The sequence below is a fragment of the Canis lupus genome, chromosome 5, assembly GCF_048164855.1.
Source record: "Canis lupus baileyi chromosome 5, mCanLup2.hap1, whole genome shotgun sequence".
Lineage (NCBI taxonomy): Eukaryota > Metazoa > Chordata > Mammalia > Carnivora > Canidae > Canis > Canis lupus.
Genome location: NC_132842.1, coordinates 61163693 through 61175277, shown reverse-complemented (window position 1 = coordinate 61175277; position 11585 = coordinate 61163693). Strand labels below are relative to the sequence as shown.

The 11585-nt window shown below is 43.6% G+C and overlaps 1 protein-coding gene across 3 annotated transcripts in view; it reads left to right on the top strand.

Annotated features, from left to right (window-relative positions):
• The first annotated feature begins 768 nt into the window (after positions 1–768).
• Positions 769–11585, top strand: part of LPCAT2 (lysophosphatidylcholine acyltransferase 2) — a 68845-nt gene continuing 58028 nt past the window's right edge. For 2 of the 3 annotated variants that reach the window (XM_072827027.1, XM_072827025.1), the window contains exon 1: positions 770–965. In XM_072827027.1, the coding sequence (XP_072683128.1) occupies positions 795–965 (171 nt within the window). In that variant the 5' untranslated portion in view covers positions 770–794. Of the gene's footprint in view, positions 966–11585 lie in introns of all 3 variants that reach the window. The other variant, XM_072827026.1, reaches the window with a different exon arrangement.

Sequence of the window (11585 nt, the reverse complement as noted above, 5' to 3'; positions counted from 1 at the left end):
GCAGAAAGCCACACATCTATCTGGTGGGGTTGGAAAATTTTCAGATTCTGCAGGAGCTAAGTGTGAAGCATCAGCTGTCCAAGGGCCCAGATTCAGAATCTCGCCGTGCCCTCCAGCCTGATGTGAGCAGCTGACCGGTAATTGTAAGATATTTCCCATCTCCAGCCTCTGCTTCTCAGCACTCAGGGCTTGACCAACTGACCTCAGGACCTCCCTTCCTGTTTTCCCCACCAACACCACCCCCATTGGTCCAGATAGGTCCCAGACCTTCCTCAGAGAGAAATGGAACTGTTTATCTGAGTTCTGTTTATCCCCATTTTACAGAAGAGGCCAACTGAGGCTCATGGAGACACCGATTTAGCCAACGTCTGTCACAAAGCCCGTAAAAGAGAATGGTACTCCAGGTGGGCATGACCCTCAGGCAGAGAACGCGCCCCACCCTGTCCTTGGGGTGCCCTGCTCCAAGAGAGAAAGACACCTCCAGGGGGCGGAGCTGTAGGACCCGGGAGGAAGAGCCTGATACCTAAGGGGGCGTGGCTAGCGCTCGGGGGTGGAGCCAGAGCGGAGGCTGGGGGAGGGGTTCGGAGCCAGAGGAGGGGGCCGGCCGGGGCGGGGCGGGGCCTGCCGGGGCGGGGAGGGGCGGGGCGGGGCCGGCCGGGGCGAGGTGGCTCGCGCCTGCGCGGACGCCCGGCAGCAGCGCCGGGCGCTGGGACGCGGGTGCCGCTCCCCCTGGGTCTCCGCGGGCGCCGGCTGCGCGCTCCGCCTGGGTGGCCGGGGCCGGTCCGACGCCGGCCATGAGCCAATGCGCGGAGGCGGCGGCGGTGGCCGCCACGGTGCCCGGCGCGGGCATGGGGAAATCCGGGCTGCGGCCGCCCATGGTGCCCCGCCAGGCGTCCTTCTTCCCGCCGCCCGTGCCCAACCCCTTCGTGCAGCAGACGCGGATGGGCGCGGCGAGGCGCCTCCAGGTGAGCGCGTGGGCCGAGGGCAGGAGACGGAACCGCGGGCGGGGCGTGGGGCTGACGGGGGGCAGATCACCGGGAGGGATGGGGACGGAGGGAGGAGGCAGATCCCGGGGAGGGGCGTGGAGCTGACGGAGGGCGGAGCCAGGTGAGACAGGTGAGGGAGGTGGGTCTGAGGGAGGAGGCAGATCTAGGGGAGGGAGGTGGGTCTGAGGGAGGAGGCAGATCTAGGAGAGGGAGGTGGGTCTGAGAGAGGAGGCAGATCTAGGGGAGGGATGTGGGTCTGAGAGGAGGCAGATCTAGTGGAAGGAGGTGGGTCTGAGGGAGGTGGCAGATCTAGGAGAGGGAGGTGGGTCTGAGGGAGGAGGCAGATCTAGGGGAGGAAGGTGGGTCTGAGAGAGGAGGCAGATTCTGGGGAGGGAGGTGGGCCTGAGGGAGGAGGCAGATCTAGGGGAGGGAGGTGGGTCTGAGGGAGGAGGCAGATCTAGGGGAGGGAGGTGGGTCTGAGAGAGGAGGCAGATCTAGGGGAGGGAGGTGGGTCTGAGGGAGGAGGCAGATCTAGGGGAGGGATGTGGGTCTGAGAGAGGAGGCAGATCTAGGGGAGGGATGTGGGTCTGAGAGAGGAGGAAGATCTAGGGGAGGGAGGTGGGTCTGAGGGAGGAGGCAGATCTAGGAGAGGGAGGTGGGTCTGAGGGAGGAGGCAGATTCTGGGGAGGGAGGTGGGTCTGAGAGAGGAGGAAGCTCTAAGGGAGGGATGTGGGTCTGAGAGGAGGCAGATCTAGGGGAGGGAGGTGGGTCTGAGGGAGGAGGCAGATCTAGGAGAGGGAGGTGGGTCTGAGAGAGGAGGCAGATCTAGGGGAGGGAGGTGGGTCTGAGGGAGGAGGCAGATCTAGGAGAGGGAGGTGGGTCTGAGAGAGGAGGCAGATCTAGGGGAGGGATGTGGGTCTGAGAGGAGGCAGATCTAGTGGAAGGAGGTGGGTCTGAGGGAGGTGGCAGATCTAGGAGAGGGAGGTGGGTCTGAGGGAGGAGGCAGATCTAGGGGAGGAAGGTGGGTCTGAGAGAGGAGGCAGATTCTGGGGAGGGAGGTGGGCCTGAGGGAGGAGGCAGATCTAGGGGAGGGAGGTGGGTCTGAGGGAGGAGGCAGATCTAGGGGAGGGAGGTGGGTCTGAGAGAGGAGGCAGATCTAGGGGAGGGAGGTGGGTCTGAGGGAGGAGGCAGATCTAGGGGAGGGATGTGGGTCTGAGAGAGGAGGCAGATCTAGGGGAGGGATGTGGGTCTGAGAGAGGAGGAAGATCTAGGGGAGGGAGGTGGGTCTGAGGGAGGAGGCAGATCTAGGAGAGGGAGGTGGGTCTGAGGGAGGAGGCAGATTCTGGGGAGGGAGGTGGGTCTGAGAGAGGAGGAAGCTCTAAGGGAGGGATGTGGGTCTGAGAGGAGGCAGATCTAGGGGAGGGAGGTGGGTCTGAGGGAGGAGGCAGATCTAGGAGAGGGAGGTGGGTCTGAGGGAGGAGGCAGATTCTGGGGAGGGAGGTGGGTCTGAGAGAGGAGGCAGATCTAGGGGAGGGAGGTGGGTCTGAGAGAGGAGGCAGATCTAGGGGAGGGAGGTGGGTCTGAGGGAGGAGGCAGATCTAGGGGAGGGAGGTGGGTCTGAGGGAGGAGGCAGATCTAGGGGAGGGATGTGGGTCTGAGAGAGGAGGAAGATCTAGGGGAGGAAGGTGTGTCTGAGGGAGGAGGCAGATCTAGAAGAGGAAGGTGGGTCTGAGAGGAGGCAGATCTAGGGGAGGGAGGTGGGTCTGAGAGAGGAGGCAGATCTAGGGGAGGGATGTGGGTCTGAGAGGAGGCAGATCTAGGGGAGGGAGGTGGGTCTGAGAGGAGGCAGATCTAGGGGAAGGAGGTGGGTCTGAGAGGAGGCAGATCTAGTGGAAGGAGGTGGGTCTGAGAGGAGGCAGATCTAGTGGAAGGAGGTGGGTCTGAGGGAGGTGGCAGATCTAGGAGAGGGAGGTGGGTCTGAGGGAGGAGGCAGATCTAGGGGAGGAAGGTGGGTCTGAGAGAGGAGGCAGATTCTGGGGAGGGAGGTGGGTCTGAGGGAGGAGGCAGATCTAGGGGAGGGATGTGGGTCTGAGAGAGGAGGAAGATCTAGGGGAGGCAGGTGGGTCTGAGAGAGGAGGAAGATTCTGGGGAGAGATGTGTGTCTGAGAGAGGAGGCAGATCCAACAAAGGGGCCTGCATCTGCTATGGGCTTTTGTCCAAGGGGAGTACTCCTGTGATGGGGAGGTATCCAAGGTGGAGGGCGGGAGCCTGAAAAGCAAGGCCTAGTAGAAGAAACAGATGCAGATCTGGGAGGCGAGGGCTTTTGAAGGGACGGTGACCCTGGAAGGGGAAGAGATGTGGGTATGAGAATTGAGGGCCCGGAGGATGGTGTGAGGGTGTAAGAGAAGAGAAAATGCAAAGAGCATGTGGGCCTTAGAGGCAGGTCCTAAACAGGAGAGGGGGAGCACACCAGTGGAAGAGGAAACATGCCATGTTGAGAAGGGAGAGGAATCTGTGACAGAGCTTCAGTTTGAGTTTGAGTTTGTTAGGTTGGAGGGGTGGGCAATCTATAGGAGAATGGAATTGGGGAAGTCTTTTTTTTTTTTTTCTTTTTTTTTTTTTTTTTTTTTTTGTCTCAGGGAAGGAGAGGAGTCAGTCTAGGATGAAATGTGAGGGCAAAGGCATAGAACCCAGGTCTGGAATTAGAACAAGCAAGACTAGGGGGATGAGCTGGGGAGAAGGGGCATGGAGGGGAGGAATTCAGAACCTAGGAAAGGGACAATGGTCAGTGTAAGGTGTTCAGAAGTCTTCACCCTGCATCAGTCCCTAATCAGTCTTCACTCAAACACTGCTAGATGCAACACTTCTCTAAACTTTTCTTCGACTGTTAAAAACTGCTGAATACATAAAGGAAGTTTCCTTTTCTTTCCTTTTTCTTGTAAAACGCTGCTTTTACCATTAGCAGTTACAACTTCGTGCTCTGTGGACTTCCTCTTTGGTGAAATTAGCGATCAAAGAACAAGATAGAGGGTGCAAGCTGGATTTGTCCTGTGTGTTCTGCATGACAAAAAAAAGTTTTGATGTCTTCCTGTCCGTCTCATGCATTTCTTTACCTTGGATTTGGAATAGTGTTATTTTTTGCATAGCCCACTTATGTGCACTGAGACCATTGTCCTGAACAATGGAGGCAGGTTAGAGTAACGGTAAATGTGCATCTGCTGAAGAAGGGTGTGAGAGAGGAAGAGGAAGATAATGTAGAAATACCTCTTTGCAAAGAAACTAAATGTTTAAAAACTTGACCTTCATGTCTTTAAATAGATAGATATCTCTTTTGTATCTTAAAACTTCTGAAGCACTTCTAAATGCATTGACTATCACTCAAGGTTAATTTTAGTTTGATTTGGTCAAATTAGTCATCCTTAAATGAAAGTATGTCTATTTGGCTTCATATTTGGAGAGATGGTCAAAGTGGCATATATATGTGTGTGTGTGTGTGTGTGTGTGTGTGTGTGTGTGTGTAGAGAAAGGGGGGGAATTGTTGGTTTTATGCATACACACCTAGCATGGCCTATTACTGTTTGGAGAGCACTTTCAAATAACGCTACAAGAGCTGTAGTATAATGCAAAGATCACCAGTCTTAGTCAGAAACCCTGCTCAGGCCATTTATTAGTAGTATGACTTTGGCCAAATCACTTAACCTGTCTGAAGTTCACTTTCCTCCTTTATTAAATTGGAATAGTCTTACATCAAAGAAGGGTTAAAATTACATGAGATAATGCATGAAAGAATCTGGATTGTTTGCTGATCTTAATATTGATTAAGATATTTGTTGTCTACAAATTTTATACTGTCCTTAAAATTTACCGTTTATATTGAATGGAATTGAATAGGTCTAGGTTGTTTGTTCTTTAATTAAAAATATAGACTAGAGGGATCCCTGGGTGGCGCAGCGGTTTAGCGCCTGCCTTTGGCCCAGGGCGCGATCCTGGAGACCCGGGATCAAATCCCACATCGGGCTCCCAGTGCATGGAGCCTGCTTCTCCCTCTGCCTATGTCTCTGCCTCTCTCTCTCTCTCTCTCTCTCTCTCTCTCTCTGTGACTATCATAAATAAAAAAACAAAAAATTAAAAAAAATATATAGACTAGAGATACCAAAGAGGTTTCAATGGCTTGAACAGTCTGGGCAAAGGGAAGATTTAACTAAACATGATTGAAAAAACAATGTTGTTTGTATTTTAAACTTGTATTTAACTAAACATGATTGAAAAACAATGTTGTTTGTATTTTAAACTTGTATTATCAAGCTTAAAAGATGTATATCCTTTCATTTAAGTATGACTTACTCTGATCAATACAGACTAAACTTAGCCTTGAATAATGATCAATATCATCTTGCTTAAGGACTGTTGTCAATTTTGTATCTCATTGTCGAACTTAGCTTTGCCCTTCCCCTTCTTTTTTTTTTTTTTTTTTTTTGACAATTTAAAGGTCTACTACTTAGTGGTGTAGAAACAAGTAGTCTAGCTTTCATTTCCTCAATAGAATATGGAATTGAAATAAGTGTTTGGTAGTAATTGTGGGTCACTTACCAGACCAAAAGAAATTATTGAATGTCTATTATATACCAAGCACAATGCTAATTTCTGGAGATACAGCAGTGAACAAGAGAAATAAGAACCCTGCCTATCTAAAGCTTAAGTTTCACTGAAAAAAGTTAAACAGACAAGAAGAAAAATATGCAGTTTTCTGTTTTAATAGTACTATGAAAAAAATCCAGAGAAGATAACCCTGATACAGTGTTGAAAGAAGGCCTTCCTACAGAGATGATGTATTACCAAATGGAAATACAAGGGAGAATCGTCTTAATTTGTCTAAGAGTTACTCCAAATTTGTTTATTTACTGTTACGTACTATTATTTGTTGCAAACCTGGAAATGGTACAGGAAAGAAAAGTTGTCCAATATTTGACAACTGAATTAAAATCCATATTAGCTACTCATTGTGAATGTGAGTAAATCTTCTATGAATATAGTATAACCTTATTCTAACTCTATTTTCAGAGTCTGTGCTATGGTCCTTTTTTGCAGTAAAGATTATTTCTAGGTAATTTGCAAGGCTGTTTGCAAGCCTTATTTAATCTGCCTTGAAGGTCACCCATTGCAAACAGTCTTTTCTCCAGGGATATTTGTCAGAAACAATCAGAGGTGATTGTTTAACATGACAACTGTCTGAGGCAGTGAATGATGATTGAAGCAAACAATAGACTTAACCAAACATCTTGCAAGAAGAAGCTAGGGGATGAGATGTCCATAGGGGACTTTGAAAAGCTTTGTCATATTTATGGGAATCTAAAAGGGTATCCACATGTATAGGTCTCTGTGTATACCCAGGGCTATGCACATGACCTGAAAAAAACCCAACAACAACAAAAAAATGAGAATATTCTAAGCTCTCACCTCTAGCTAACCATCAGGCTTTGTACAAACAGGAGGTAAAAGTTAAAGGATAACTGTGAACTTCCACTTGGCTGTGTATTGAAGGTATGCTCCAGAATGCACACAGAGACTCTTCACATAATGCTGGGGAACTTACTGCTTCCAGGCATTTAAGGAAATCTTATCATTAGCTGACTACCAAACTAATTGGTCAGAGACTTAAGTAACCACACCTGACACATGACAAAGACCACAGCCTTTAAAGAATTACTTCATAATAGTCACTGAACAAAATAACAACAACAAACAGCAACAACAGTAAATCCTGTGATGGAAGAGAATCTGATTTTCAGAGTTGTTATATTATTTAAAATGTTTGGTTTTCAATTAAAAAATTGTAAGCTATACAACAAACAATAAAGTGTGTCCCATAAATAAGAAAAATAGCAGTTGATACAAACTATATTCAAGGAAGCCCAGATGTTGGACCTACTATCCAAAAACTTTAAATCAGATATTTGAAATATGTTCAAATAACTAAAGGAAGCCATGTCAAAAGAACTAAAGGAAAATATGAGATACTGAATCACCAAATAGAAATTATCAGGAGAGTGAAATTATAAAAAAGAACCAAGTAGAACTACGATAGCTGAGATGAAAAATTCACTAGAGGGGTCAACAGCAGACTTTAGCAAACAGAAGAATCAGTAAATTTAAAGATAGATCAATTTAGGATTAATTAGTATGAGGAACAGAAAGAAAAAAGGATGCAGAAAAGTGAACAGAACCTCAGAGACCCGTAGAACATGATCACGTCTATCAACATAAGCATAATAGGAGTCACAGAAGGAGGCAAAGAATATTTGAAGGAAAAGTGGCTGAAAACTTGCCAAATTTGGTGAAAAACATTAATTTACACATTCAAGAAGCTTAATGACTTCCAAATGTAATAAACCCAAAGATGTTCGTCCCTAAACATATAATCAAACTGTTAAAAGATAAAGAAAAAGAGAGAATCTTGAAAGCAGAAAGAAATAACTAACTCATCATACGCAAAGGGATCCTGAATAAGATAAATGTCTGATTGTTCATCAGGAACCATGGAGGCTAGAAGGCAGTAGGATGATATATACTCAAAGTGTTGAAAATAGAAGACTGTCAACCAGGAATTATAGAGTCAGAAAAACTATCCTTCAAAATAAAGAGAAATTAACAAAAATTGAGAGAATTTGTCACTAGCACACATGCCTTGAAAGAGATACTACAGGGAGGCCTTTGGTTGAAAGGACACTAGAGAGTAACTCCAGTCCACATGAAGAAATAAAAATACTGTTAAGGATAACTACCTGTAGGGCAGCCCTGGTGGCGCAGCGGTTTAGCGCCTGCCTTTGGCCCAGGGCGCGATCCTGGAGACCCTGGATCGAGTCCCGCGTCAGGCTCTCTGCATGGAGCCTGCTTCTCCCCCTGCCTGTGTCTCTGCCTCTCTCTCTCTCTGTGTCTCTATGAATAAATAAAATCTAAAAAAGAAAACCAAAAAAAAAAACATTTAAAAAAAAAAAAAGGATAACTACCTGTATAAATATAAAAGACTATAAATATCATTTTTATTTGTGATTTTTTTTTTTTTTTTGTCTTCTAAGTGATTTAAAACAAAACTCCCTGGGGGTGCCTGAGTGGCTTAGTCAGTTAAGCATCTAACTCTTGATTTCAACTCAGGTCATGATCTCAGGGTCCTAGGATTGAGCCCTGCATTGGGCTCAGCACTCAGTGGGGAGTCTTCTTCTCTCCCTCTCCCCAGCTTGTGTGCACATAAGCTCGCTCTCTATGATAAATAAATCTATTTTAAAAAAATACTACATAAAGCAATGATTAGAAATCTGTGTTGATAGACATACAATGTATAAAGATGTAATTTATATGACAATAATAGCAAACAGGAGGAGGGAGGAAATAGAGCTCTAAGAGCACAATTACTATTATAATTAAGTTGGTATTAATCCACACTAGGTTATTGTAAATGAATTTGGGAACACTTAGGGCAAACACTAAGAAAATAAAGTTTTTAAAAAGTGACAAGAGAATTAAAATGGTTCACTAGAAAATATCTATTTAACATAAAAGAAGGTAATCATGGAAAGGTAGAGAAACAAAAAAGACATAGATATATAGAAAGCAAGTAGTAAAAGAGCAAATGTAAATCTTATCAATAATCACATAAATATAAATGGATTAAACACATTAAAAGCCAGAGATTAGAAGAATGGATAAAAATATATAATCCAACTCTATGCTATCTAAGACACACTTTGTATTCAAAGACCCAAATAGGTTGAAAGTGAAAGGATAGGGATGCCTGAGTGGCTCAGTTGTTAAGTGTCTGCCTTTAGCTCAGGGCATGATTCTGGAGTCCTGGGATGGATTCCCACATCAGGTTCCCTGCATGGAGCCTGCTCCTCCCTCTGCCTATATCTCTGCACCTCTCTCTGTGTATCTCATGAACAAATAAATAAAATCTTAAAAAAAAATAAGTGAAAGGATAGAAAAAGATATACCATGCAAACAGTAATCAAGAGAGAACTGGAGGGGCTATATTAATATTAAATAAAATAGACTTTAAAACGGGTAACCCTGGATGGCTCAGCGGTTGGGCATCTGCCTTTGGCCCAGGGCGTGGTCCTGGAGTCCTGGGATCGAGTCCCACATCAGGCTCCTGCATGGAGCCTACTTCTCCCTCTTCTCCCTCTGCCTATGTCTCTGCCTCTCTCTCTGTGTGTCTCTAATGAATAAATAAATAAAATCTTTTTAAAAAATAGACTTTAAGACAGAAATTGTTACTAGAGATAAAGGAAGACACTTTATAATGATAAAAGGGTTGCTTCATCAAGAAAATATAACAATTAGAACCATATGTGCACCTAACAACAGAGCCCCAAATACAGAAAGCAAAACAGATTGAAGTGGACAATTCAACAATAGTAGTTAGAGACTTCAGTTCCCCACTTTTTCTACCAATAGTGGTAGAACAAAGAGACAAAATATAAACAAGGGAAAGTCTTGAATAACACTCAACTAGACCTAAGAAGTATATAAAAAGAGAACTCGGGATCTCTGGGTGGCGCAGCGGTTTGGCGCCTGCCTTTGGCCCAGGGCGCGGTCCTGGAGACCCGGGATCGAATCCCACGTCGGGCTCCCGGTGCATGGAGCCTGCTTCTCCCTCTGCCTGTGTCTCTGCCTCTCTCTCTCTCTCTCTCTCTCTCTGTGACTATCATAAAAAAAAAAAAAAAAAAAAAAAAAAAAAAAAAAAAAAAAAAAAAAAAAAAAAAAAACTCCCTCCAGCAACAGCAGAAAACACATTTTTCTCAAGTGCCATGGAACATTCTCTAAGACAGACAATTATAGTAGGCCATAAAACAGGTTTCAAAAAATTTTAAAGGATTACAATAATATAATGTCTGTTATCCAACCACAATGGATTGCAATAAAAAAAATAACAAGAAATTTGGGGAATTCACAAAGATTTGGAAATTAAATTACTCCTAAATAATCAATGAGCCAAAGAAGAAATCATAAGAAAAATTAGTAAATACTTTGAGATGAATGAAAATGAAGACCGTATACAAAAACATATGTGGCTAGCATTACCTTGATACCAAAATGTGAAAAAAATGTTATAGGGAAAGGAAAGTATAGACCGGTTTTCCTCATGATCACAGATATAAGAACCCTTAACAAAATATTAGCACATCAAATACAGCAACATGTGGAAAGGATAATCGTGTCTGAGTTTGGTGGTTTATCCCCAGGAATATAATGTTGGTTTAACATACAAACATTTATATTTCAATGTAATTTATCATATTAGCCAAACATAGGATAAGAAGCATATGATCATTTCAGTAGATGCAGGAGTTTTGTTACTCATTTGACAAAATTCAACATCCACTGATGTTTAAAAAAAATTCTCGGTAAAATAGAAAAAAGAGGGAACTCTCAATCTAATAATGGGCATCTATGAAACACCTATAGCTAGCATCATAATAGTGAATATCGAAGCTGTTCCCCCTAAGGTTGGGAACAAGACAGATAATCTTGCTCAACACTTCTGTTCAACATTGAACTGAGGATCCTAGCCAGTGCGATAAAATAAGAGAAAGAAACAAAAGACATAAAGATTAGAAAGGGAGTTTTCTCAGTCAGAGAAAATTAAATACCATATGATATTTCTTATATGTGGAATTTAAGAAACAAACCAATAACAAAATGAGCAAAGGGGTAAAGAGAGACAAACCAAGAAAGAGACTCATAACCATAGAGAACAAACTCATAGTTACTAAAGGGGAAGTGAGTGGGAGGATGGGCAAGAGAGATGATCTGGGGATTAAGAAATACACTTGTTTTGATAAGCACTGGGTGATGCATGGAATTGTTGAATCATTATATTGCATATCTGAAACTAATATGACACTGTATGTTTACTACACTGGATTTTAAAATAAAATTTAAAAAGTTAAAAATAAGGAAAAGTGTAACTGTATTTATTTACAGATGTCATGTTTATATGCAGAACATCCTAAAGAATCTACAAAATGGCCAACAACTAAAACTAATATGTGAACTTGGCTAGGTTGGAGGAAATAAGATTAAAACATAGTATTAGTTACATGTCTAAATACTAGTAGCAAACAATTGCCAAATAAAATTAAATAATCTGATTTATAATAGCAATAAAATAGCATTAGACAATTAGGAATTTATTTAACCAAAACATGTAAAACACTGAAAACCACAAACACTGTTGTGAGAAATTAATGGAGCTTTGCATAAGTGGAGAGATATATCATGTTTATAAATTGGAAAAATCAATATTGTTATGGTGATAATTCCTCCTAAATTGATCTATAGATTCATTGATAGCCTAGTAAAATTCCCAATGGGCTTTTTTGTTTGCATAGAAACTGACAAATTAATTCTGAAATGTATGTGGAAATGAAAAGGATCCAAATTAGCCCAAAAAAGATTTGAAGAAGAAAAAGCTGTAGGACACACAGTACCTGATTTCAAGACTTACTTAAAAAAAAAAAAAAAAAAAAAAAAGGCTACAGAAGTTGAGAGAATGGGGTATCAGCAGAAGAAGAATAGATGAACCAATCAATAAAACATAAT